At 34.6% G+C, this 27,233-nt stretch overlaps 2 protein-coding genes across 3 annotated transcripts; one reads left to right on the top strand and one right to left on the bottom strand.

Annotated features, from left to right (window-relative positions):
- The first annotated feature begins 1,974 nt into the window (after positions 1 to 1,974).
- LOC116129879 (cationic amino acid transporter 2, vacuolar-like) lies at positions 1,975 to 8,451 on the top strand. The gene is made up of 14 exons (XM_031415607.1): positions 1,975 to 2,479; positions 2,885 to 3,086; positions 3,359 to 3,443; positions 3,633 to 3,773; positions 3,874 to 3,992; positions 4,080 to 4,176; positions 4,304 to 4,476; positions 4,592 to 4,658; positions 5,187 to 5,345; positions 5,865 to 6,123; positions 6,760 to 6,868; positions 7,054 to 7,166; positions 7,782 to 7,857; positions 8,005 to 8,451. The coding sequence occupies exons 1-14, from the start codon at positions 2,296 to 2,298 to the stop codon at positions 8,165 to 8,167; spliced, it is 1,947 nt and encodes a 648-aa protein (XP_031271467.1). The 5' UTR covers positions 1,975 to 2,295; the 3' UTR covers positions 8,168 to 8,451.
- Positions 8,452 to 9,754: 1,303 nt separating this feature from the next.
- LOC116129909 lies at positions 9,755 to 12,655 on the bottom strand. 2 transcript variants are annotated; one of them, XM_031415653.1, is made up of 4 exons: positions 12,572 to 12,655; positions 12,019 to 12,253; positions 11,847 to 11,905; positions 9,755 to 10,010 (listed from the first exon to the last, which is right to left on the bottom strand). In XM_031415653.1, the coding sequence occupies exons 1-4, from the start codon at positions 12,650 to 12,652 to the stop codon at positions 9,840 to 9,842; spliced, it is 546 nt and encodes a 181-aa protein (XP_031271513.1). In that variant the 5' UTR covers positions 12,653 to 12,655; the 3' UTR covers positions 9,755 to 9,839. The 2 variants fall into 2 exon arrangements, with proteins under 2 accessions (XP_031271513.1, XP_031271514.1); XM_031415654.1 differs by having other exon boundaries at positions 11,847 to 11,902.
- Between the last annotated feature and the right edge of the window lie 14,578 nt (positions 12,656 to 27,233).

The following is a 27,233-nucleotide window of genomic DNA, read 5'->3' as shown; positions in this document are numbered from 1 at the left end:
GGGTGGATTGTAGTTGGGGTAGGGTTTCCTAGCCAGATCGCAGCAGTGTGTTTGTTGGATTTCAAACTTCCAAAGTCTGATGCGTAATTTCTTAGAGGCATGTCTATTAAGTTTTATACTAGGGTTTCATATTGATATCACCACTCTGACCCCCTTTTTTTTCGGTCTGACTACTCAACCTAAGACCGGCCCCTTGACCGGGTCAAGGCCCGATCTAGGTATAAAAACATTGATAATGACTTAACTTTCACTATAATAATAAAAACAAATTGATAAAAAAACGGAAAAGGAAAATTCATCACTCTTTCCTCTACTTAGCCTTATTTACCGTTTAGGTTGAAAAGTAGACAGCCTTTTTCCTCAAATTTCCAAAATAATCATAAATTTATTTAAAAGAAAAGTCCCATAAACTGTAAATGATTTATCTGATGTCATTTTAAAAAGGGAATCAACAGAATTTTGGTGTAGAGTTTCCTATTAATTTTAGTGATTAATTTATGTCTAAAAAGAGAATGTATACAAATTAATTTATTCTATGGGGAAACTCACAGGAGATCCTGCAAGCGACTGTTTCTTTATATAGAATGTCCATGTGAAACTGCAACTTACGCTTTTTAAAATAAACAAAATCTCCACCGACTTTGGATAATAATTAAAAGGCAAAGACAAGATTTATAATCCCCAAGCAATCTCAAAAAGCTACAATTCATAATCAAAATTTAGGGGTCCAACTGCAAATCTACAAACTTCCAACTCAATTATTGAGCTTAAACATTATTTTAATTTATCAAAGATTCTTGCCCACTCCATCCTCCTCAGTATCAACACCTTCATCAAGGTAACGTATAAATCATTCTATCCCACTGCATGGCAGAATTTTGGAGAACAATATACCTTATCACTATGTCTTGTTTTTTCTTTTTAATTTATTAGATTTATAAAATATTATCTTAGCAATAATTGTGATGTTATTAAATTATTGTGAATTTTCACAATATCTCAGTTTTTAGAAGATCTTTTTGAGATCAAATTTTTAATATATATATATTTTTTAATCTAGAAAAGAGTAATAAGGATTTATGTTTTAAATATTTAAGTTTGTGATATCTATTACCACCATTTTTTTTTTTTTTTTTGGTTGATCTTACTAAATATGTCAATAAAAAATGACATAAAATTGCTCTTAAAATTTGCATCAGTTTTCGGGTTGTCGCAGGTTATGTGTGATGACTATTATGGATAAAAAAATTCGACTTTTTATAAGGAGTTAATAATGCCTCGGTGTTTGCTTCTAAACTTAGTTTTATTTTTTATTTTTTATAATTGGGGACTCTAGACCAGATTGAGTGTATTTTAATTAATTTTCAGAATCTATTAAATACCTTACAAACCCAATAATTTAAGTAAACCACAAATGTGGTAGATGACTCAAAAGTGTTTTGAATTTAAAAAATTAATGAAACGAATAAATCTCTTTAACCCCTAAACTAACCCTTGAGGTTAAACTCGACTTTTCATGTAACCTTATATAATCTTTATTCATACATGTGTCTATGAGTGGACTTGAGTCTCAAATCTTATAAAAGAAAACCGTAAACCCTAACCATTTAACATTATTATGAGTAACTTTTTATGTCCCTCATAGCTATACAGTAAAACAATTCCCGAAATTTTAATAACATCAATTATTAATTTTAGAAAAATGCTAACTTGCTAACGTCTTTTACTCCCTTTTCTTACTCATTTTAATATTCTATACAATTTTATATTATTTTCAGTATCAATAATTTAGAAATAGTGGTTTGTAATTATATGGAATCTGCATGATGAGCAATGGGGAGTTGAATTTCCATATCCTATAATTAAAGAAGTAATTTAAAGGGACCCATCATTATATTATAAAGTATTTCAAAGAGGACCCACAAAAATCATCCTCACTCTGATTTCATAATTTAAGACATGGCCACCAGAGAACTCCAATCCTAACTCGCTACGAGACACACCACTTGGCGCGTGGCCTAGCATCTCCCATCTCCACGCAACCGTTACAAATTCCTCCAACTCCAGCAACAACGAAGACATTTTTCGTTTCGTTTCTTTTCTCCCTTGTCCCTGCTAAATCCATCTGTCCGCTTCCCTCGCACCCACTGCGTACAAATACCGAATCTTTTTCACCGGGGATGCGGGCAGGTTTAGTAGTATAGGATTGTTGTTAGACTATTTATATAAAGTATCCATCTTTTGATTTTTTGTTGTCGTTGTTGTTGAGAGTTAGGTGATTTTGTTGCATCGTCTATGGGTGTGCTTGGTGATTCTCAGATAGATGGTGGTGGTGGTGGTGGTGGAGGTGGGTATGGTTTGTGGGGTGGTTGTTTTAGGGGTTTGGTGAGAAGGAAGCAGGTGGATTCTATGCATACTAAGGCCGGAAGACACCATCAATTGGCTAAGGATTTGAGTGTTCTTCACCTTATTGCGATTGGTAATTCAATTTAGTTTTGAGGTTTTTGGGGAAAAATCTACCTGGGTTTTGTGTTTTCTGGTGTTTGTTTTGATGGGTTTGAAATGGTCAACACTTTTCTGTTTGTGCAAAAATCTGTGTTTTTGTAAAATGATGGACTTGAAATTTGGTTTATTTGCTTATTCTTAAGATTAAGATGTGATATATGCAGCCTGCTCTGCTTCTCACACACACACAACCTTTTGTTGTTTCAAACGACTTGTTTTTTCTTATCCTTTTAAGTGATTTGCTTTTGTTAAATTTAGATGCGGCTTATGGATCCTCAGTTTTTAGTGTTAGTTGCATTTGGTGCCCGTTCATTGTATATGTGATTTTGATTTTGAACTTATATCTGACTGCTGAAGTCTTTCTACAAACTGTGTTCAGGTGTTGGCTCAACAATTGGAGCAGGAGTGTATATTTTAGTTGGAACGGTGGCTAGAGAGCATTCAGGACCAGCTCTCACCCTCTCGTTTCTAATAGCTGGAATAGCTGCGGCTTTTTCAGCCTTTTGCTATGCAGAGCTTGCAAGTCGTTGCCCGTCTGCCGGGAGTGCCTATCACTATTCGTATATATGTGTTGGGGAAGGGTAATTTTCTTGTTACATTTAATATTCAATAGTCATATCTATGATTGTTTTTGCAGATGTAGTTTTAGGTTTACGTGATTGTAACTCTTTCTGAAATGGGACTAATAAACAATTTTCGGTATTTTTTGGGTTTCTGTAATCTTTTAGGCATGATTGTTGTTGAACATGTTTAGGTCCCGTATATTGATTGATATAGAAGATGCCTTCTGTCCCGCTTTAGAATAATTTTGATGTGCCTGAAGTTCACGAATTTCCAATTTCATATTTTGCAGTATTGCATGGTTGATTGGTTGGGCTCTAATTCTTGAGTATACAATTGGTGGTGCTGCTGTTGCTCGTGGCATATCTCCAAATCTGGTCTGTTGAATTTTTTCTAGTTTTTATTATTACTTTCTGGTTTTTACTTGTGAGTTGTATGAATTTCATAGTTTCTTCTAATGTAAAAGGATAGTTTATATGCTCAGGTGTCTATATGTTGGAGTTGTGTTAATGATCTCTACTAGCTTACCTTTGTTAGCTTACCTTTGTTATTACAAATGCATCTAGGCATTGCTTTTTGGAGGTGGAAATAGTCTACCGGCTTTTCTCGCTCGCCATTATATTCCTGGGCTTGAGATTGTTGTAGACCCTTGTGCTGCAATTCTAGTGTTTATTGTCACTGGCCTTTTGTGCGTGGGAATCAAGGAGGTGCGTTCTTGTTCCTTTCCAGTTCTACTTTTTATTTCTTTGTTTGGGTCTATTATTATTGTTTGGTATGGTTCATTTCCTTAATTAAACACTATTGCAGAGCACAGTTGCACAAGGAATTGTCACTACTGCCAATGTATGTGCCATGCTCTTTGTCATAGTAGCTGGTAGTTATCTGGGATTCAAGACTGGATGGGTGGGATATGAACTTCCCACTGGGTAATAGGCAATCTCATCTTATGCATCAATTTTGAAAATATGACTTTCTAGATTGATTTATTTATTTAATCTTTACTTTTGATATAGATATTTTCCCTTTGGAGTCAATGGGATGCTTGCTGGGTCTGCAACTGTCTTCTTTGCCTACATTGGTTTTGATTCAGTCGCCAGTACTGCTGAGGAGGTATATATGTTGTTCTTTTCCCTGCCCCACCATTAATCTCTTTTACTTATTGCAGTCTGCATTCATTTTTATAGGACTGCCTTGATGGATTCAGATGTTCATTTTTTTCTTTTAATTATTCTGTCAGGTAAAGAATCCTCAACGAGATTTGCCATTGGGCATTGGAGCTGCTTTGTCTATTTGTTGTGCATTGTATATGCTGGTCTCCAGTGTCATTGTTGGTCTGGTACCTTATTATGCAATGGATCCTGACACTCCCATCTCCTCTGCATTTGCAAACCACGGGATGCAATGGGCAGCGTGAGTAATAATTTTGGTTAAAAAATTGTGATACATTGGTTAATAATTTCTTATTTCAATTTATTGAATTATTCTTTTCTCCTGTATTTTATTTTGGGGGTTGGGGGACTTCCAGGTACATAATAACAATTGGAGCTGTTACTGCACTCTGCTCAACATTAATGGGTTCAATTCTTCCTCAGGTAAAAATAGGAATGCCTAGAATCTTCTTCTTGTCTAGCTAAATTTTATATTTGCTTGCCAGCTAACGGAGCTTTCAGTGGAAGATGTTATGCTTATTGTTCATTTTTGACAGCCCTGATTGTTTAGAACATTTAGTAGTAGCTGAGGATGCACCGTTAGGTCCTTTGCTTTATCCACATTTGAAATTTTAATGCACGCTTTGCTCTTATCTATATATTTCCACCACAATTCTTGCAAATTGAACCACATGATAAAACTGGCTAAGATTTACCAGACAGCTACTTTGCAGTTTGCTGATGCTTAAATTTTTCTGTAAAAGAAAATAACCCAAGAAATTTATTATCGAATTTACTTCCATATCGTTCTTTAGTAACCTATATTAATTTTGATGCAACTATTAAGTGAGCTTCATTCTGCTTGTTTCTGATCTCAGATTCTCTGTTGCTTTTACTGGAGATAGAATTCTTTAATTTATATGTAATTAATTGTGGATGTCCTTCATCTTTCTTCTTCTTTGTCTTTCACAGCCACGAATTCTGATGGCAATGGCAAGAGATGGGTTGCTGCCATCATTCTTTTCAGATGTTAATAAACACACTCTGGTTCCAGTCAAGAGTACTATTGTGACTGGTATTGTTGCTTCAACTTTGGCATTCTGTATGGAGGTTTCTCAGTTGGCTGGAATGGTAAGTGGACTATTGTTGATATCAATTCTTAACAGTACTGTTTGATGCTCCAAGTTGATTGTGTAATCCAAATGTGAGTACGAGAGTACTCGGTAAATTTTCTATTCGAAAGTTCAAAGTGGCCAGAAACTGATATATCTTTGAAATGGTAGCCTCAGTCCATTTGATCTTTAATACCATTATTGGGAATCCAGAGGCACAATTATTCATGTTTGTTTAAGTATCAGTATTGTTGTCTAGTTTTTGATAGATTCCCAGTGAATGGCCCTCGTTTCACCTTTTTTTTTTTTTTTTTCTCACCTACTAAAAATCCTTTTTTATATAAAAGATGAACATAATTAGGTTAATTTTCTTATGAAATACAATCTAGGGTATTCTACTAGTAAATAAATAAGCTATACTATCTGGATTTTTGAGTTCCTGAGCAAGTTCTTGAATAAAATGGCCAATCAGGTCTACATGGCTGACTTTTGAACTAATAGCAATTCTGAGTTCTCGACATTTACCTTCCTTCTGCAGGTCAGTGTGGGTACACTTCTCGCCTTTACTATGGTGGCAATTTCTGTATTGATTCTCAGATATGTCCCACCAGAGGAGGTGCCACTTCCATCATCACTCCAGGAATCAATCGATTCTGTGTCTTTGCTATATAATCAGAGTTCTGTATCTATTAATGAGAAAAACCTTGATGTTAACATTGGCACTTCCAGCGATATTCAACCTTTACTCAGCAAAAAGGTTGCACCAGTTGCTTATCCTATTATTAAGCAAGTTCAAGGTATTGTATGCCCCTTGTATATTCTTGCTTCTATAGTACTATGGAGCTTTTGAATAAGCAATTTATGCTAATTTAAATAATCAGCTTTAATGCATTGTTGGCTGATCATAGCTGATGTGATTGGTGTGCCTATAGGCATTGGTTAATCATACGGAGACATTCATATAAAACTGTTGTCAACGACTATGATTTTGGTCTAAATTTGAGGGGTCAGTCTTAAATAGATTCATTGGACAACTATTGATGAAATCAAATCAACATAACTAAAATTAAGATTGTTATCTAATAGCAAGAAGATCAGTCCAAATAAAAGTCTTCTATTTCATTAAAACTAACAAGGAAAATCTGAGAAAAGGAAACAAAATGCAAAATGTTGAACATTATGATATTGTTGAAGTGCTTATTGAAGAATAAGACAAAAAGATTTTACAGATGTCAGTTATTTTCTTTTTTGTGTTTAGCTAAGATTTATTTTTACAGGTACCATATTAAAATCAATGGAGGTTGAATTGAGCGTGAGACTTTGAAATATTTTATACTAGAATACTTTCGAACATTTATTGTTTTTGGCCCTGTCTTGTATCAGCTGGGTTGTGCTGAAGTTTTCTATTCTGTTTTATTTTGTGATTGTTACAGATGTTTTCAGTGAAAAGAACCGGAGAAAAATTGCCGGCTGGACTATAATGTTCACTTGTGTAGGGGTGTTTCTTCTCACGTACTCAGCTTCAGATTTGAGCCTTCCTAGGTGTGTATACTGCAGACATTAAGAAAGTTTAGCGAACATGTGTTATGTGCTACCATTTCTGAAAGGCAATTCATTTTGCTTTTTAATCTTCTTCTGCCCTACATAAACCTGACCTTCTTGGCAGTTTGAGTTTATGGCTTGATTGTTGTTTTTTTATTCTTTTACATTATTAGTTCCTCTTCCAGGATCCTTCGGTTCTCGTTGTGTGGAGTTGGTGGGGCTCTTCTTCTGTGTGGTCTGGTTGTGCTAACCTCTATAGATCAAGATGAGGCAAGACATAGCTTTGGGCACACTGGAGGTATGTTATTAACCCATATGTTTAAAGTTACACACTTGATATGCTTAGTCTAGCTCGACTCCCTGACGGAGGAGAAACTAGCTTTGTTCCCCCAGTAGTTTCATTGATGTTTCATGGAGACCTAAAATTGTGTGAGGTTTCTGCATCAGTTACTAAGTGAGATGTATGCTGCACACAACCATCAACCGTGTTCTATCTACAGTTTGAAAACACAAGTTATCTGGTATTAACCTTAGAATATTCATGAAATATTTCATGTTGACTGTTTTAGAATGATCGGATCTTCTGAACTGATAACTGTCCAAGTGTTCCATGATTTTTCAACAAAATAGGACTAAGTTTGTCTGGCACTTGAACACATGTTTGCATTTGAAGATGTGAGATCATTACGTGGGCGTCATCCCTTGCAACTGAGGTGTTCTGTATACACATAATATACATACGTTTGTGTTTGCGTACTGAGTGTATAAGCAGGACTCTCTGCTTGCTTTTAAAGCTTTTTTGCAATGCAGCTAGTCATATTTATTCATTTCTCCTTTCCCTTTTAACGACGCCTGCTTATATTGTTTCAATTTGGTTAGAGAATTTACAAATGGATTGTTGTTCTCTTTTCAGGTTTCTTATGCCCATTTGTTCCACTCTTGCCCATTGCCTGTATTCTTATCAATGTCTACTTACTGATTAATCTTGGGTGAGTATACAATCAATCAGCCAATTTTGTCAAAAGAATCTATAAAGTGGGTTTAAATGATCCTTGTGATTTAGGCCTTGGTTATTACTCCGTCCTTTAAGTTATAATATCAATGTTATTCTCATTTAATAATTTGTCAACTTTCAGCGCCGCCACCTGGGCCCGTGTTTCAGTGTGGCTTATCATCGGAGTATTGGTTTATGTATTCTATGGCCGCACTCACAGCTCACTGCTAGATGCAGTCTACGTTCCTGCTGCTCATGTTGATGAAATTTATCGTAGTTCTGGTTCTGGAAATTCTTTGGCTTAGTCTGTGTTAAAATTGCCATCATCCCGGCAAGCTGGGATAGTAGGTTAGTTTTACAGAAGATCCTCTTTGTTGTAAGCTTGAAATTCCCACCTCGGGAATGCATAATATGTGTAATATTGTTGTGGCTGGCTAGTGACTTGAATTCGGTCTCAAGTTTGTATAGAATCTGTCACTGTCAATGTTTAGTTGGGGCTCGCAGAAATAGTGTAAATAATTTGCAAATTCAACATGTATGATAGATTGATTTCCTCTGTATTTGTGTCTCTCAATTTTGCCTTCTCTGAGCCTGAGGTTCTTAGAGCCCTACTCGGTAAGCATTTGCCTATGTGCATTCTTTGGTTACAGAGAAACAGGCATCAATGTATAAGATGCAAAAACATAACAAAAATAATAATCAGAAAATTCTCCCAAGCATTATGCTGAAGATATTTTAAATACTCTCTGTTTCGTAATTAATCTACCAAATGCATTGGCCGATGAAGGGTTAATTTGCTTACTGTAGCTGTGCTACGTTGGTGGGATGTTGCAGCTTCTTATATATTAAAGGATCTTCAACACAACGCTTGGCAGAGTTTTATGCACTATATATATATTTTTTTTGTTATGTTTTGGTATCTTATTCATATCTGCATTTTTCTTCTATTCATTATACTTATAAAGGGTTAAGCTTGTTACGCTGGTTACGTGCCCTTAAATAGTGTCATACTCATGATGTAGCTTTAGTGCACAAACATGAACACGAGATTTTGGATTGTGTGGTATTAGTGCACAAACACGAGATCGGACACTAAGTAAGCTAAGAAGTAAGAACATGAATAATAGAGGAGAGAAAAAAACTATTCTCAATTGAATACAATGCTTTGAATGAATTAAAAGCTAAGACTAGCTTGTTTTATATAGGATTTTACAAGTAGATTCGATGGTCTACATCCATACATATCCATTTAGATGTATGACTAGGATTAAGTGTACGAGCAATAGAATCCTAGTCTTATTTTGTTGCCTTCTTGGTAAAAAATATTCCGGAAGCTTTTAAAATGATTGTCTTAACATTTCTTTGATGCTTCTAGGTCAAGCCTCTTTAACTAAAATATTAGACCCCGTATGAACTTGACCGAATATTAGGCCTCGAATGAACTTAGGATTGGGCCGGATGTGACATTAGGTATTTAAACATTTTTTCTAACATTAATTCTCTGGCGATTAACAATAATGGCGCTATTCTTCTCTCTTAATTACAATAATGGTGCCATTCTTCTCTCTTACCAACTCAATTGGAATATCAAACATTTACAATGGACTATTTCAACTGCTGTAATTGTTCAGGGTCTTCTCAATTTAGCGTCAATTGATCAGGTTCTTCTCAATTTAGTATCAGTTGGGATCTTAATTTACATGGCACTCGTTGATTTTGAATCACACATACTGTTGATGAATGTCAATAAAGAAACGATTGGCTTAAATGGCAAGAAACCATTCAATTTCAAGTACATTTTTATACAAGATAAGAACGACACTAAGGGCAAATTTGTCAAGTCAGTGAAGTCAGCAATAAAATAAAATCTCGTGTGACCCTTCCAAATAAAATTTATGAAAAAATAATACTTGAATCAATTGTTTGACATGATACAACGAATATATTCTTTTAGAAAATTGCAAAGAGCAATGAGTATTACATGGAGGAGTTAAGAAACAATATCAATCTGGGAAGATTCTCAAGTGCAATTGTGAAAATTGCACCAAGTACAAACATCAAAACGAACGCTAACAATATCTTTCCTATGTACATCAGACTGATAACAGGTTTTGAAACTGTCTTATAAGGATGTGTCCGGTCAGAACTCTGTAAAAGCAAAAAATTAAAAGAAGATAAAATTTAGCTAAGCACACTGGATAGAATTAATATCCCCAGCTAAGTGACAACAAAGAATACTAAAAATAAAAAGAAATAGAAAAAAGCCCCAGGCTTTATGCAATACTAGATTTAAGCCTTCAAGGTGCAAAGGCTTTCCTAAAACTAGCATAATAGCATTTGTTCTAAATTTTATCTATATAAAAAATTCACAATGGCAATCAAAGAATGGTCACTACAAATGCGGCCATCTGAGACAGAGGTACTTTTTATGTACAGACGATTTCCACCATGTGAGCTTTTAACTCTAATTATTAATATAACATTTTCGTTCCAACCAACAAAAAGGTGCAGCACAAGCATAGGATGACTAATAAGTTATACCAACAAATTTTTGCCTTGGTAGGATATACTATCTAAAATCAATTTCCAAAATTGAACATACTATATGAACAAAGGTTAATATGTCATCACCATTACCTTCCAAATATGTCATATCCCTTAGGGTGTTTCAAGTGACCAAATATTGTTCAAATGTAAACAATAAACTTGGTTGTTGTAGCAACCTTGGTGACATTTGTAGGATTCTGAACAATTTCAATATTTTCATCACTGATCTGGTTGTAACCCACTTGCTTTTCATTTCAAGCTTATTGCAACTTTATTTCTGACCTTTTAAATTTTATGTCCTATGTTGTTTTCGTTTTGCATTTTTTTTCATAGTTTAGTTTAATTATGAAATCAAATTGCAATATTCAGTTTGTGCTACCAGTTTCCTGTGGTTTAGCTCAGCTATTGGCCAAGGGAAAACGTCAACAAGAAGCAATCAATTAATCATCATCTAATAGACCTTCCCTAATTTATAAACTTCGATGCTTACCTAAGCAAATTTGGTCTTCAAATGTTCTTTAACCTAGACAGGTTGTAGCTATATCTTAATTCTTTTTATCCTATTGGTACTCAAAATTAATTTTTTTCCAAGTAAAATAAAAAATGAAATTTACAGGCCCTAGGTCTGCAATGATTAAGCTCGTCTTGGAAGTACTACTCAACACACACTATTAAGAGATATGACCAGTATTTTTTATGGCACTAAGGAAAAAGGAAAAACCAAGAAGAATTGCCACATTGATAGCTTTGATGCTCAATCATTATTTAATTTTGGTTGGCAATAATAGCCTGACCAAATATGTAACCTTTCTATCATAGAATTTTCATAGAAGAAGTTTATCTATATCATCTGGAATCCATTAATTAATCATAGATTCATGAAGTCTAAAGAAACTAATAATGTGCTCAAGCATGAAACAAAAATAAGCTTTAATAAGCATGAGTTAAGCAGCCTCTAATACTAAAATGGTTTTCAAACTTTGATGTATTTTATATGCATAGTTGTTAATGATCTGAAATCCTACCACCCATAACCTTTCAATGTATGGCATCCCAAGCAATTTCCTTGAAACAAAACATATGCAATAGACTTATTTTACTAGTAAATTTGTGTAGAAACATTACAGTACCACTCTTAACTTCTCATAAACTCCTGGTCTACATGCTTTTTGATGATTATCTATCATGTATCAACAATAACTTTTGCACACTTCTTGCGTACGGAAGGTTACTGTGATACATATATTCAAAATTAATCTCACATTAGGCTTCAAAGTGATTACATAGTCCATGATCTAATCACTCAAGAGTCAGACAAAACCTATTTTCAAATATATAACAAAAGGTTCAACACCATATATGTTTGAGTTTCTGCAAAAATTATAAAACATCAAATAAAATAGATGCAGAAAATAAAAAATAAAAAGAATTCCATACCATTACAACAGGCACCCGTGCTGCAAATGGTCCATCCTCTTCTCTTTTCCTAAAACCTTCTTCAAGCAAGAAACCAATTAAAAACAATGTAAGCAACACTCAAACTAATCATACAATGTACACAATCCAAAAATATATAATACGATTCAAACCGAAAAAAACTCAAATATACCAGCATAATCTACTTCGGTAACTGTTTGCAACTTCCAATCCTTTCCATAATCCACAAGAACTGCATTGGGGCCAAAATTGATTGGTTCTTCCCCTTCTTTAACTGCTTCAATATGCAAAGCAAGAGGATTTCCAATGTCCAACTTCCTATTTATCAAATTAACTGCAAAACCCGCCTTCGTACCCGCGGCATAACGGCTTATTTTACCAGAACTTTTGCATATAACCTCTAAATACTGTTTCATACACAATTCTGAAATCAGCACTGGATCAATTTCATTAAAAAAGAAAAAGGAAAAGAAAAACACCAGTATACTAGATATTAAAAATATAACACAAGCTTGCTTGTCAATCATTCAATTACTCAATAAAATATAAAATAAAGCCAACAAGAAATTGAATCAAGCTTCAATGATTTGAACTTTAGCAAAACACAGTCATAGATGGGTCAAAACGGCATCATTAACAGTTATTTTACTTCCCCCTTTTTTTTTTTTTTTTATCATTTAACACAAAAACACAAGTAATTAAGAACCAAAAGAAGAGAGAGTTACAGATGGGGGTTGTGTAGAGTTGACTTTTGATGACTCTTCGTCCTCCATTTGCAAGAGAGAAGCTGTCAATAATGTTTTCATATGAACTGGATTTCACGCTTTGTTGCCCACGGAGTTTTATTTGGGCTGGGCCTAATATTCCGTTTGGCCCATAAAAGCTTTTACTAACAGGCCCATTTGAATGTTGAATTTGAGGGAAATGGAATGAAGATGAGAGAAATGCTCTTGATGTTATTTAAAAGTATTATATATCATTTAGATTATCAAAATCTTATTGAAAATATCAAAAATCCTTTTAAAGTATCAAGAAGTCAATGTAAAAAGTATCAAAACCCCTTTATAAAAGAGTATTTCAATAACAGTAGATGTATTCATACTAAGAGCTCTTATAAGGATAAACGAAATAAATTATTATTTTATTTTAACCTGTAAACCTATATTTGTTTTAAATTTTTGCCATGGTCTTAGCTATTCTAATTAATTTGTTCATTTAAATTTATTGAGGCTAATAAATTTTAAAATTTATACATAAAAATAGTTATAATAAATTTAAAGTTTTAAAAACTAGAAGTTCTATTTACCACGTGGTTAAGTGAAAATAAACAACAATAAATTGAATAGATTTATTTTACCCAAGATCATATATTATAATCTTCCAATTAGTATTACAATTCAGTAACAAAATAAAATTACAATTTACCCAATATCATATATTATAATGATCTTAGTCATCTTTTATTCTTGAGAATTAAAATAACAATAATTTGATAACAGCCAACTGCGGAAACATTTTCTAAAAATATTTTTTTTTTAAAGGACCAAAATAGGTTCTATGATCTTATGCATAAGTCTTTTTCAATTTGAACTTATGAAACAAGAATTATTTACGAATAAGAATTTATAAACTATGAACTAATACTGTAATGAAACTATTAACAAGCATTGATATTCATATATTTCTTCTTTTATACAATAATATTGTCCTATAAAAGCATTATAAAAAACAGAAAAAACTAGAGATGGAGAGAAAACTTTCTTTTATTACTATTGCTTTCAAAAGAATGTAACGCTTGGATTAAATAAATCAAATGAACTAGCTAGCTATTTATACATGTTTATAAGATTCGACGGTCTACATCTATACAAATCCAATAAGAATGAATAGTCAAGATTAAGCCTAAAGTGATATAAACTTTATCTGTGCTTATCTTTATTACACATGAGAACTTATCTGATAGATGTCTTTGGTGAATGAGTCTTTTGGAAGCTTTTGGAAAGATTCCTCTGGATGTTAGTCTAAGCCTCAAAACATGGAATTGGCTCAATAGACTATGGGTTTGGACTGGATGTGACAATAGACCTGGCAAAAAGGTACCTTTACCCGGGGGTCAACGGGTACCTGTATCAAACGAGTAGGTACAGATATCTCTAAAATTTACCTATATAGAAGTTACCTGTACCCGGCCCGCCCGTAAAAAATACGGATGGGCCAGGCAATGCCCGCGGGTACCCTCATTTTATTTTAAAAAATTATTAAAAAATTAAAACCCTAAATTCAATTAACTAAACACCCGAACCTAATTCCATTTTTGCCATCTCTCTCATAGTCACAGACCGACACCATTTCTCTCAATCTCTCCTAATTCACACCATTTCTCTCAATCTCTCCTAATTTCACGCCATCTCTCTCAGACTCTCATGCAACCATCTCTCTCACGCTCATTTGGCCATTTCTCCGGTCGCCATTTATCCTTGTATTGAAGTACCCATGATCTCGAAAACTTAAGTTAAGGTTCAATAACAATATTTGAGTTGTAATAATTTTGTGGAACTTTGAAAGCAGATTCGATGCTTGCATTACTCAATACAATGTGAAAGGAAGAACATAACTTAGAATAAGGAGATAGAAAAGCTCCAACAAGCAAGGAAGAAAGCTATTGCAAATAAGGAGATAGCAAAGGCTTTAACACTTGGTGTGAGTATTTGATTTTATAGTTGTTGGAAATTTTAATTGGGAAGAAGAAAGAGAAGATGGAAATTTTAATTGGGAAGAGGAAAGAGAAGATGGAAATTTGTTGGGAAGAGGAAGGTCTCGTGCAGAGAGGGTGATGGAGATGGGTTACTTTTATTAAAAAAAAAAAAAAAAAAGAAAATGTGAAAATATGTGGGAAACGGGTGACCCATGGGTCGACCCATATTCGTATGGGAGGATACGAGTCATACATTTTTCTACCCGTGAAAAAAATTTATCGATGAACCCATACTCGTTTTACCTGTTACTCGCAGCTACCCGGCCCGTACCCACCCGTTGTCTAGGTCTACATGACAAATACTTATGTTTTGGAATTTTAAAGGGAAGTCATTTTTAACCCCCACTGTTTTTATCTTTATCACCATCTTCAAGTTTAAGTGGGGATATAATTGTAATAAAATAAAATTCTTCTTTTTCTTCTTCTATATTTTTACTTCAGAGCTTTATATCTGCAATTAAAATAAATTTAAATCAATCAGAATTAACAATAGAGTATAAGACCAATTCAATCAATACCATTATCATATAATTATTGATTAATTTGCTTACGGAATCAAAACCTTAAAACTCTTACAATCCAGTAATCACTTTAAAATCCATCTTGATAGAGAAAATTTTTGTTTCACTCCCATTAAAAACAAACCACTTAGTATCACAAATTACCATTGAGGAAATTTATGATACCCAAACCTCAAGCTCTTACAATCAAGTATTCTAAATCTCATCTTGACAAAAGAAAAATCTAGTTTATTCCCATTGAAACAAAACACCCAGTATCACAAATTTTCTTTAAGGAAAATTTGTAATACCTAGTTTGATTGATTTTTGTCAGAGTTTGGAGGAGAAGGCAAGAGAAGTAGAGCAATGCTGCCAAAGTATGCCTGAGAAGAGAAAAATGAAGAGAAAATGAAGAAATACTTTTTCGTATATTGAAATTAATTTGTAAGCCTATACATTGGGCAATTTATACAAATTGTAAATGTAAAATATGAATAAGGATCCCTGTAAATCATTTAGTCAATTAGGGTGATTGATTGGAAACTTAATTACACATAAATACACAAATAATTTGTAGCATTCCCTTTTATAATTTGTCACTCTTCCTTAAGCTTGTGGTTTGTACATATCAAAAACTCCAAGCTTGCTAAGTAGATATGAATGTTGTTTGCTGCATAATGGCTTTGTAAAAATATCCACTAGTTGTTCTAAAGTACAAATATGTAAAGTCTTAATTACCCCTTCTTGTATTTTGCTCCTCACAAAGTGGCAATTAATTTCTATATGTTTCGTTTTTTCATGGAATACTGGATTTGCCATTATGTCATTTGTAGTTTTGTTATCACAGCATCAAAGAACAAGTTCCCTTACTTGTACTTCAAGATCTTCCAGCAACCCCAGAATCCAAATGATCTCACATGTAGTCTTTGCCGTGGCTTTGTACTCGGCTTGTGCTCCCCCTTATATAGAACCCAGTGAGTGATTTCTTTGCCATGGGACATGTGGCTCAGTCTGAATCACAATATGCTATGATATCTAAACCTTTGTTACGAGGAAGGAGAAGTCCCAGACCAGGACACCCTTTCAAGTATTTTAATATACCTTTATTATTGCATCCATGTGAGATTATTTAGGTCCGTGCATGAACTGACTAAGAATGTGAATTGCATAGCTAATGTCTGGTTGAGTCATTGTCAGATAAATTAGTTGGCCAACAAGTCTTTGGTAGTTTGTAGGATCTTCCAAAGGTGGATCTTCTTCTGAGGATGATGCTCCACTGTCATATTCCTACGTGGTTAACTTGGTGTTTTGTTCTACTAGAATGACAATTGGCTTGCATCCTGATAGCCTATAATCAGATTTGAGTTCTAAGACGTATTTCCGTTGACTAAGAGATATTCCAACTGGAGATCTTGCAATTTTGATTCCTAGGAAATATTTTGGCTCTTCCAGATCCTTTAACCGGAATTGTCTGTTGAGATGTTCTTTTAAGGATTTGATACATGCTTCATCATTTCTTGAAATGACAATGTCATTGACATAGATAATTAGAGCAATGAATGTTTTACCTCTATGCCAAGTAAACAATGCATAGTAATGTTTGGACTGAACAAATCCTATGCCAGTGAGAGCTGCTGTGAATTTCTCATTCCATTGTCGAGATGCTTGCTTTGGACCATAGAGGGATTTTCATAAATGGCATACTATGTGCTCCCCATGTCTACGGATTCCTAGAGGAAGGTTCATATAGATTTCTTCATGAAGGTCCTCATGAAGAAAAACATTATGAACGTCCATTTGATGTAGAGGCCAATCGCGAACTGAAGCAACTGTAAGGAAGGCACAGACAATGACATGTTTGGCTACAAGGGAAAAAGTCTCCTAATAATCAAACCCCCCACGTTAAGTGAAGCCCTTAGCTACCAAGCAGGCTTTGTAGCGTTTAATTGACCCATTGACACGGTGCTTGATTTTGTAGACATTCACAGCCAATGGGTTTTCTATGAGTAGGATGAGGCACCAAATCCCATGTGTGATTCTGATCAACAACAACAAGTTCATCAGCCATTGCTTGGCACTAATGGGAATGTTTGATTGCATATGAGTAATAAGTGGGTTCTCGGTCGACCGAAATGTGACTAATACAAACTCTGTGAATAGGAGAGAGAAGATCATAGTTCACATAATTAGAGGTAGGATACCAAGTACCTGGAGAATATGATATTGTAGGACACTCATAATCTACTGTCCAGATTGGTGGCCAAGTCTGACGAGTAGTTCGTTAGATAGGTAATGTTGGAACTGAATCAGGATACTCTAGAAGAGAGGACTCTATTGGAATATTGTCAATGGTTGTTGAATTAGTATTAGAATCAGTAACAGTAAGTTGCTGAGGAGCCTTAGGAGCAGGTATCATAGAAAAAAGAGGATATGGTAGAGTAGGAGTTATCATCATAAAACAACCATGGAGATGAAGATGGAATAGGGTTAGTGTTGGCAAATGGGAATACGTCTTCATGAAACACAACATCTCTAGATATCATAAATTAGTCTTTAGCTGGATCATAAAGTTAGTAACCTTTTTGGAGCATGGGATAGCCCATAAAAATATAGTGGGTGGCCTGGGATTCAAACTTATCATGGGATCCAAGAGTAGCAGCATAACAAAGACAACCAAACACTCAAAAGTGATCAATGGTTGGCTGCTGCTTGAATAATATATCATAAGGAGTCTTTCCATGAAGGACTCTGGTCGGCATGCGATTGATCAAGCATGTGGTTGTGATCACACATTCACCCCAAAACGAGATAGGTATGGTAGCTTGGTGTTTTAAAGCCTATGCTACTTCTAAGATATGGCGGTGTTTTCTTTCAACAACCCCATTTTGTTATGGGGTATAGGTGCAAGAGCTTTCATGAAGAATGCCAAGGGATAAAAACAGGGAAGAGCAATTATGGTTGAAAAAATATCTAGCAATGTCAATTCTAACTCATTGGACCAATGTATGAAATTGAGTGTTGACCATAGAGAGGAAGTGTTTAATGTGGGTAAGTGTTTGGGTTTTGGATTGCATGAGAAATGTCCATGTCGCATGGGAAAAATCATCAACAATGGTAAGAAAAAATTTGGATCCATCATGATTTGGGGTGTGACATGGGCCCCAAATGTCAAGATAGATCAAGGCAAAAGGTTGAGTGGTAGTGGAAGTGCTATGTGGAAAACTAATTCTTGCTTGTTTAGCAAACATACATATTTGACATTTGGAATGAGGGATAGTGGCACTGTGACCCAATCTTTGATGAAGAATAAAAGAAGTTTAATTAATTATTGTATTACAATTGGAAATTTTATTAGGTGTAATACAATTAGAATTAACATTAGGAGACTCAATAGGTACCCAATAGTATAGACCTCTGTTGACTTTACCCAAGTCCATCAGTGTTCCAATCGAAGGGTCTTGAAATTCACAGGTATTAGGACACAATTTCATAGTGCAACTATTATCTGAACATATTTTGGATATTGATATGAGGTTAAAATGGAATGTAGGAACATATAGGACACTTGTAAGATGTAAATTTTCAGACAATTTTACGGTTTCTATATGAGTGGCTGATGTTATGTTTCCATTCAGCATACGAACGGAAGTGGATGAGGTAGTTGATATAGCGGTGAAAAGTTTTGGGTTGCAAATTAAGTGATCACTAGCCCCTAAATCAATAATCTATATATTAATTGTAATGAAATTTAATCAGTATGAAGTAACTCTGTAGGATGCTATAGGTGCTGTCAGGATTTTATTCGATATCTTGAGAAGTTGGTGATATTGATCGGAGTTGACAAGAGGTGTTGTAATTGGAGGTCTAGTAGGAATAACCTCAACTTGATAGACCATAGAATTCCTATTTTTTCCTTTGTTGGGATACCTATTTAATTGCCAACAACATTCCCGACTATGATTCCTCCGTTTACAATATTCACAAAATAATTTTCTTTTGCCTGATTTTGAATTTCTAGAGTTGTTTGACCCATTTTGTCCATTTGACCATCCATTGGATTTGTTTGACTTGCTATTTGACCCATTTGCCCAACTGCTTGACCCATTTGAGCCAACTCGTGACGTGGCAGTTGTGAGCCATTGGATGAATGAAAATGCGTGGCCGTTTGCTGACCGTCAAACCCATTTTGCCTTTCATATAAAACATTCACTTTCTCCTACTGTTGCTTTAGCTGCCCAAGTCCCCCACTCAACGTATTCATCTCTAGTGTGCGATAACCAGCAAAGGCCATCCCATTATTTTGTCGATTGCCCTTTATTACCTGTCATTGACTCTCGTCTTGAACGACGAGTTGGAAGGTTCGCCGAAGAGTGGGTGGTGGTGATGTGGCGAGGATCTAGTTGCGGAAGGTGAGGAAAATGTCATTTAGATTGAGCAGAAAATGACTCAGATGGTCACGATTGTGAACCTCGCCCATTGTGTGAGAGTGGCTGGTGGCCCTTCTAAGGTTTTGCTCTGCCGCATCAAGTTCGTTCCAAATGGCAGAGAGCCGATTGAAGAACGAAGTCATGGTGGCATTGTGTTGTTTGATCTCGGCAAGCTACTATCGGAGATAAAATGTTTTAGCTAGATCAAGCTTCTCTTACATTTCCTGAATGCTTCCCCACATCTCAGCCACGATCTCAGTTGGAGGAAGACCAATTGCCACCTCTAGTGACAAGCAATTACTAAGCCATGATCAAACCAACATGTTGCAGTAGTTTTAGTGCCGCTGAAAGTGGGAGCCAAGTGGTGGCTAGGAGTGGGGATCGATGAAGCTATCTTTGTCCTTTGTGATCAAAGCTCGTCTAAAATCATGAGGCCAACTTGCATAATTCTCTGAACTTGTTAAGGTTTGCTTGATGAGAACCAATTCTGAGCTGTCGGAGGTGTGTGCATAGAGGATGTCACCTACAACAAGGCAATTGTTGCCGTTGCTAGTGGTTGGAATGAGGTGAAAGGAAACAGGTAGGGATTTGGGTTTGAACCCGAACCCATTGGAGGTGTAGGACTTGAGTTATAACCCGGCATCCCAAATGGGTGGGAAGTTGGGTTTGGGCCATACTGGGTGTGTTGGTTTGGGTCGTAATGGTGGGATTTTGTGGCATTTGGGTTTGGGCTATCTGTAATATTTGTGTGTGGGTTATCTGTGAGGATTGGGCTTGTGTTTGGGCTGTCTGTAATATTTGGGCTTGTGTTTATCTCCATTATGAGATTTTGGGTGAGATTTGGTTGGGTTTGAGTATTAGTTAAAAGAGAAAAGAACAACAAACCGAGTATCTGTGTGTTTGCAGGGACAGAAAAAAATTAGTAGCTAGTTTGAGAAAGCAGAAGCTGGATTCAGATCAAAGGCTCTGATACCAAGTCAGAGTTTGGAGGAGAAGGCAAGAGAAGCAGAGCAATGTTGCCAGAGTATGCCTGAGAAGAGAAAAAGGAAGAGAAAATGAAGAAATACCTTTTTGTATATTGAAATTAATTTGTAAACCTACATTGGGCAATTTATACAAATTTGTAAATGCAAAATAGGAATAAGGATCCCTGTAAATCATTCAATCAATCACATGCAATTAGGGTGATTGATTGAAAACTTAATTACACAAAAAATTTCCTTGATCTTAGTAGGCTAAGATCAAGGAAAATCTGTAGCATTACCTTTTATATTTCGTCAATTTTGTCTCATGTTTTATTATTAATTCTTATTGATTTAACTTCACTTGTAATTTTGATATCTATAAATGTAAAGCTTTGAAGTAAAAGTATGGGAGAAGAAAAATATTTTTTTTATTACAATTATATCCCCACTTAAACTTGAAAATGGGGGCTAAAAACAAAATAGTGGGGGGTTAAAAATCACTTCCCATTGAAAAACCTTTGTCAAGTTATATGCACCTATGCAGATATGGTTGATGACATTGATTTTAGAAGGTTCACTTTAGATTACCTAGTAAAGAGACCAAGCATATTACAATTACTTAAGCTTGCTAAGTTAAGTCTTATGGATGATGAAGTTATTGCAAGAGTTCATTATTTATTGTGGTAGGTAAAGTGCTCTCCATTTAAGTAAGAACTCAATTTTTCTCTCACATTCTAAACATATTGATGAAATATATCACTGGATTCAGGACGTTCGGGAGACAAAGTTATTACAAGTTGAGAAAATTCATACTAACAATAATGACTCAATATATGATGACCAAGGCTTTGTTCAAAGAGAAACTTGATTGTATAGGCAAAAAGCTTAATTTGTAAAACCCCCAACATGAGGTTGTTGAATAAATTCCTAGTTTCTAGAAATTTGCAGTAGAACGTGGGCTGTATTTACCTAATCTATGTTAGTTAGCTAGTGGTCAAGTTTGTTGTTATATATTTCTTCATTTGTTTCTGATTGTGTTGCCTATATAAAGGACATTGATTAATTAATAAAGCATGGAAGAAAAGAAATACTTCCTCTTCTCTTTTCTTTTACTCTTCAATTTTTTAGTAATGTTTTAATAACCAACCCAGGGTGAAATTTGACAAAGTGGCCGAGTCCTGCGTTGATCGACAGGTCAAACTAGTGTCCAAAAGTTTGAAATATAACAAAAACACCCTTACAAATTATTATAAGTCTCAACAACTTTGAAATCTTGCAAAAACACCCCAAACACCATCGCCAGTGTCAACAAACCAGGGCAAATAAAGCCTGTTTCTTATGACGGCGACACTCCCAATCACCATGAAAACACTCTCCTCAGCATCTTGACCAAAAACCATATCTCCCCTGCCCCGATTGCTGCCATATCATTTTGTTTTGTGATTTCCGATCGATTCACTCATCGAACATCACCTCCGTCGCCACCATTGCACTCACTAGTCCTTCCTCTTCAAAAGTCCAACATTCTGGCCTTCAATTATATGCAAGTCATCGTCCCAATTTCTAGGGTTTTCAGTGACTAGAAAAATTGCTAACCCGACTCGGTGAAGGCCCTAGGTTCGGTTGAACCAATTGAACCGACCAAGCCAGGCCGAGTTTTAAGACAATGCTTTTTATAGTGCATTTACATTGTCTTCTATTTGTCTTCACTTTGCAACATTGGTATAAGAGCCTAAAAAATTAAAAAAAGATAGTACATGAGCTTATCTTTTTCTTTTCATACACAGTATAACCTCTATAAATTAATAATATTTGGATCATATAAATTCTATTAATTAAAAAAGGTATTAATTAATCGATAAGTTAATAATTTAATAATTTATAGAATGTATTTACTATTCGACAAACATACAATTAAATTAGAGATGAGATCCAAAAAGATTCAAAGCATCAACAACACTTTATAATTTTTTATTGCAATTCGAGAATTCAACCTCAGAGATTCTAGATGCAATGAGAAAAATTAGAGATGAGATCCAACAAGATTTAAATTTCAAGAAAAAAAAAGTAACAATAAAGTCATATTTTAATAGTCAATTAGCAAATTATTTATTTATGATATGAATACAACTCCAAAGTTATGTAAGGTTTTCCAGAAAAAATATTATTTTATTAATTTATCGAAATTATTGATTTAAACTACTAGCCCAAGTCGGGCCGTAAGAAATTATTATATAATAGAGATTATTAATTTATCAAGTATTAATTTATATTGGTATACTTATATGATTATTAAACCTTACAAGATCTTCAATCTCTAAAAAAATTAATGAGATAAATTGGCAAATATATTACATGTATTACTGTCATATAGAAGGGAAATGCATACTAAATTAATTATACTTCAATTGTGGATTATAGTCCCGACACTTTAAACATTATTCAAGTGTGCACATTTGTTACATGTATTGTATTGTATTATTAGAATAATTATATAAAACGGAAATGATAGACGTTAGATTAACATTTCAACTGTCATATATATGTTATTTTCAAACTCAAAACTGTCCAATCTGAATCTGCTAATATAATCTATTTTTATAGACACAGCAAATCTTCACCAGATTTTTTTGTCAAAATAAAGTGGGAAACAAATTATCATAATAAGAAGATCATTATACGGTCCACTACACTTTTTTTTTTTCTTTTTTCGGTAATTGAGGTTGATGAAATATGAATACCATGATTATGGCTAAGCACTAAGATTATGCCAATCACCCAAAATCACTTAATCAATCAATCCTGATTGAGTATAATTACATTATTTCGTTTTCTTATTGTATAGCTAAACTTTTGTATAAGTAAGTGATGTAATCACAATTCAAAATAATTCACTATAATACAATTGAATTCATTTAAAGATATCTCTTGGGCATACTCCGATCTTTCAGTTGTCTCTCTTGCTCTCTCAAAGATATCTTTTGGGCATACTTCGACTTTTTTCAAATTGCCTCTCTTGCCCTCTCAATTCTGATAGAGGTATCCATGCCCACATTGGAGCCTGGCTAATTCTCAAGGTCACGGAATACCCTATTAGTCTAATGGACCAAGGTAATTGCACAAATGTAGTAGATACCTCTCCTGTAATTCGAATACAAGACTTTCTAGATATAGCTAACCCTAGTGGTTAAAAGGTTTGCCATTTGGCCACAAGGGGAGAGGTGTCCCCTACACATACAACCAGAGAGCTTTTGTTTTTTAATCTTTGCCATATAGCTTCACAAGTTCTTTGTGGTTAGGTAAATACTCTATGTTTTATATGAATGAATCGTAATCGTGAGATTATTTAACTGCACATGTCTTTAGATCTCTCAAAGACTAGGAAAAAATAAATTGATAGAGGATCCAAATCCAATTTGAATAATGTGTATATATACGTTTTTAAAAGATAAGTGAATGTTTTCATGAGTATAAATGGTCTCGTTGAAATTATATTATATAATTACTACTGCTATCATTTTTAACTGATATTCATGTGTTGTGTTTTTTTTTGTGATTGTGAAGTGTAAAATCATAAATTGATGTTGTAAGTAATATTGTAACGCTTACATCAAAATTTCAAATTAAACTTAGAATTAACGCATAAGATTATTCTTGGATTATTGTAAATAGTTGATATTGAGTTGTAAATATAGTTGCTGGAGTTAGTGAGTTAGTTAGTAGTTAATTGTTGTAGTTAGTTAGCTTAACTATGGTTCACTCGACCATAGTTAGTTAGTTACTGGGTTTGAAGGATTGTATAAATGTGTAATAAACATTTGTATTTCTTCTTAAGCTTTTAAGCTGAAGTAATAAAATTGATCTTTATTTTCTCTCTAAAACAAAATAAAACACCCCACCTCCTGGTAAGGTTCCAATAGGATGTAAATGGGTATATAAACTCAAGTATATAGCAGATGAGACTTTAGAAAGATATAAGGCATGATTAGTAGCTAAGGGATTTACACAGCAAGCTGACATTGATTATGAGGAGACATTTTTTCTTGTAGTCAAGATGGTGACAGTAAGATTGATATTGACCATTGCATCTTTGAAAGCTTGGTCTCTTTTTCATTTAGATGTTGACAATGCTTTTTTACAAGGGGATCTTCAAGAAAGGATATATATGCATTTGCCACAAGGATTTTCTAATCAATATGATAGGTCTTTAGTTTGTAAACTACACAAGTCACTATATGGCCTGAAACAGGCCTCTCGAGCATGGAACACTAAACTCATAGCTGCCTTGTTGACAGGAAGTTTCCAGTAGTCCCCTTCAGACCATTCTTTTTTCATTAAGAAGCATAATTGTCATATTGTTATACTTCTTGTATATGTTGATGACTTGGTGATTATAGGTAGTGATAGTTCCATGATTCGGGATATGAAGGATCTCTTGCATTCTCATTTTAAGCTCAAGGACTTAGGATCTCTTAGATATTTTTTGGGATTTGAGGTTGCTAGATCTTCCAAAGGTATAAGTCTATGTCAAAGGAAATATGCTTTGAAATTGACAGCTAATTCTGGCCTAGCTGTTGCCAAGCCCACTTTGGTTCCACTTGATCCTCAATTGGAGCTTACTGATGTGGAATATGATCAAGCTTGTCTTGAGTGATCCATCAGTATATCAAAAATTGATTGGTAAATTGTTATATTTGTGCCTAACCAGACCTCATTTAAGTTTTGCGGTGAATTTACTCAGTCAATTTATGCATAAGCCCAAGCTATCACATCCCAATACTGCCCTTAAGATTGTTAGATATGTGAAGGGCTCTCCTGGTTTGGGTTTGTTTTTCCCAGCTCATGGTGCTCTGTAGCTTCAAGCTTTTTGTGATTTTGATTGGGCCTCCTGCCTTATGACTGTGAATTTACTCAGTCAATTTATGCATAAGCCTAAGCAATCACATCTCAATACTACCCTTAAGATTGTTAGATATGTGAAGGGCTCTCCTGGTTTGGGTTTGTTTTTCCCAGCTCATGGCGCTCTGCAGCTTCAAGCATTTTGTGATTTTGATTGGGCCTCCTTACTTATGACCTGCAAATTAGTGACCGGATTTTGCATTTTTAGAGCAACTCTTTGTTGTCCTAGAAATCCAAGCGACAAGTCACAGTGTCTAGATCTTCATCAGAAGCTGAATATCGTGCCATGGCCATGGCACTCCATGGTTTGTGAACTCATTTGGCTTTCTCAGCTTCTAACTGATCTTGGATTTCCTCAGCAGCTTCCCATTCCTCTTGGCTGTGATAATCAATCAGTCAGCCAATTACATTGCCTCTAATCCTATTTTCCATGAGCATATGAAGCACATTCATTGATTGTCACATTGTTCGTGCAAAGATTAAGGAAGGCTTGGTGCATCCAGTTATTTACTAAGGCTGTTCCTACTACTCTTCATCGCCATTTATTGTCAAGTTGAGTGCTGGATATCCATCACCCACCAACTTGAGAAAGGAAGGAAAAAAAGGGGGTGGGGGGGTGTTAGTTATGAGTTAGTAGTTAGTTAACTGTTGTAGTTAGTTAGCTTAACTATGGTTCACTTGACCATAGTTACTGGGTTTGAAGGATTGTATAAATGTGTAATAAACATTTGTATTTCTTCTTAAGCTTTTAAGCTGAAGTAATAAAATTGATCTTCGTTTTCTCTCTGAAACAAAATCAAACAATTATCCATATATGATAATGGATGACAAATATATCAGTCGGGTTTGCCAAAAACTCAGAAGAAGCAAATACAATCGCAAGAATCAAATTGTAACCCCATGCATAATTTAATTAAAAAAATAGATATAAAAGAAACACATAATGACAGAGAATGACTACATTGCAGAAGACACAGCTGTTTATAAGAAAATGACTGATCCTCCCTTTGAATGGTGACGTGAGAAAAATCAAACCCATCTGTTGGTTCTTATGATTTAATTGAAACAATCTTTATGGTCCAACCAGTGCAAACCCCAATGTGATGAACTGTGCATATATTTTAGTTATATTTGTGTAATAATATAAACTATGAAGATGATGAAGGTGGCCTATTTATGAATAGTGTTGCTTGGACTGGGAATTTAATATAAATACACAATGGTTTACTGAAATTCTAGAGAGCAGTTACAAACTCATCAGCACTCCAAAGTCCAAAGAGGAGGTAATCTTAACTTCTTCTTGGACCTATATATAATTAATCAATACTTCATTACTTGGATGATATATAATCTGTTCGAGTTTCTTCAGCTTGTTCCTTGCATGTCAATTGGTTCTATTGATACTTGTTATTTGTTTGAGGTTCTTCATATATAAACCTTGTGATATAAGCTGGTTGTCAGATTTATCTTTGACACTTCGTTGGGATTATTTTTTTTTTTTTCACTACCCGGTGGATGAATAAATAATAATGTATTTAGCTTCAGAAAAGAAGCAAGTCTCCAATCTCCATCCGCTTATTTCAACTCCATTTTAGCTCAGTCACAGATATCATCACTAATTAAGCTGGAGTGACAGTTTTATTTCGACTAGTCATGTTAATTAAGCTGTCAAATTAATACATATCAACTTTAACTCCATGCTTCAATTATATCCCACTAATAAATCAAAGAGCTGTTTTTTTTTTTATTTTTTATTTTAATGTTTTACAAAGAAAGTGTAGATTGGCGTAATCAAAGAGAACGGTTTCGACGAAGATATAATCATTAAGCAGGCTGCAGCA

This window comes from Pistacia vera, unplaced genomic scaffold, assembly GCF_008641045.1.
Source record: "Pistacia vera cultivar Batoury unplaced genomic scaffold, PisVer_v2 Contig214, whole genome shotgun sequence".
In the NCBI taxonomy this organism is placed as follows: Eukaryota; Viridiplantae; Streptophyta; class Magnoliopsida; order Sapindales; family Anacardiaceae; genus Pistacia; species Pistacia vera.
This window is presented reverse-complemented; position numbering and strand designations above follow the sequence as displayed.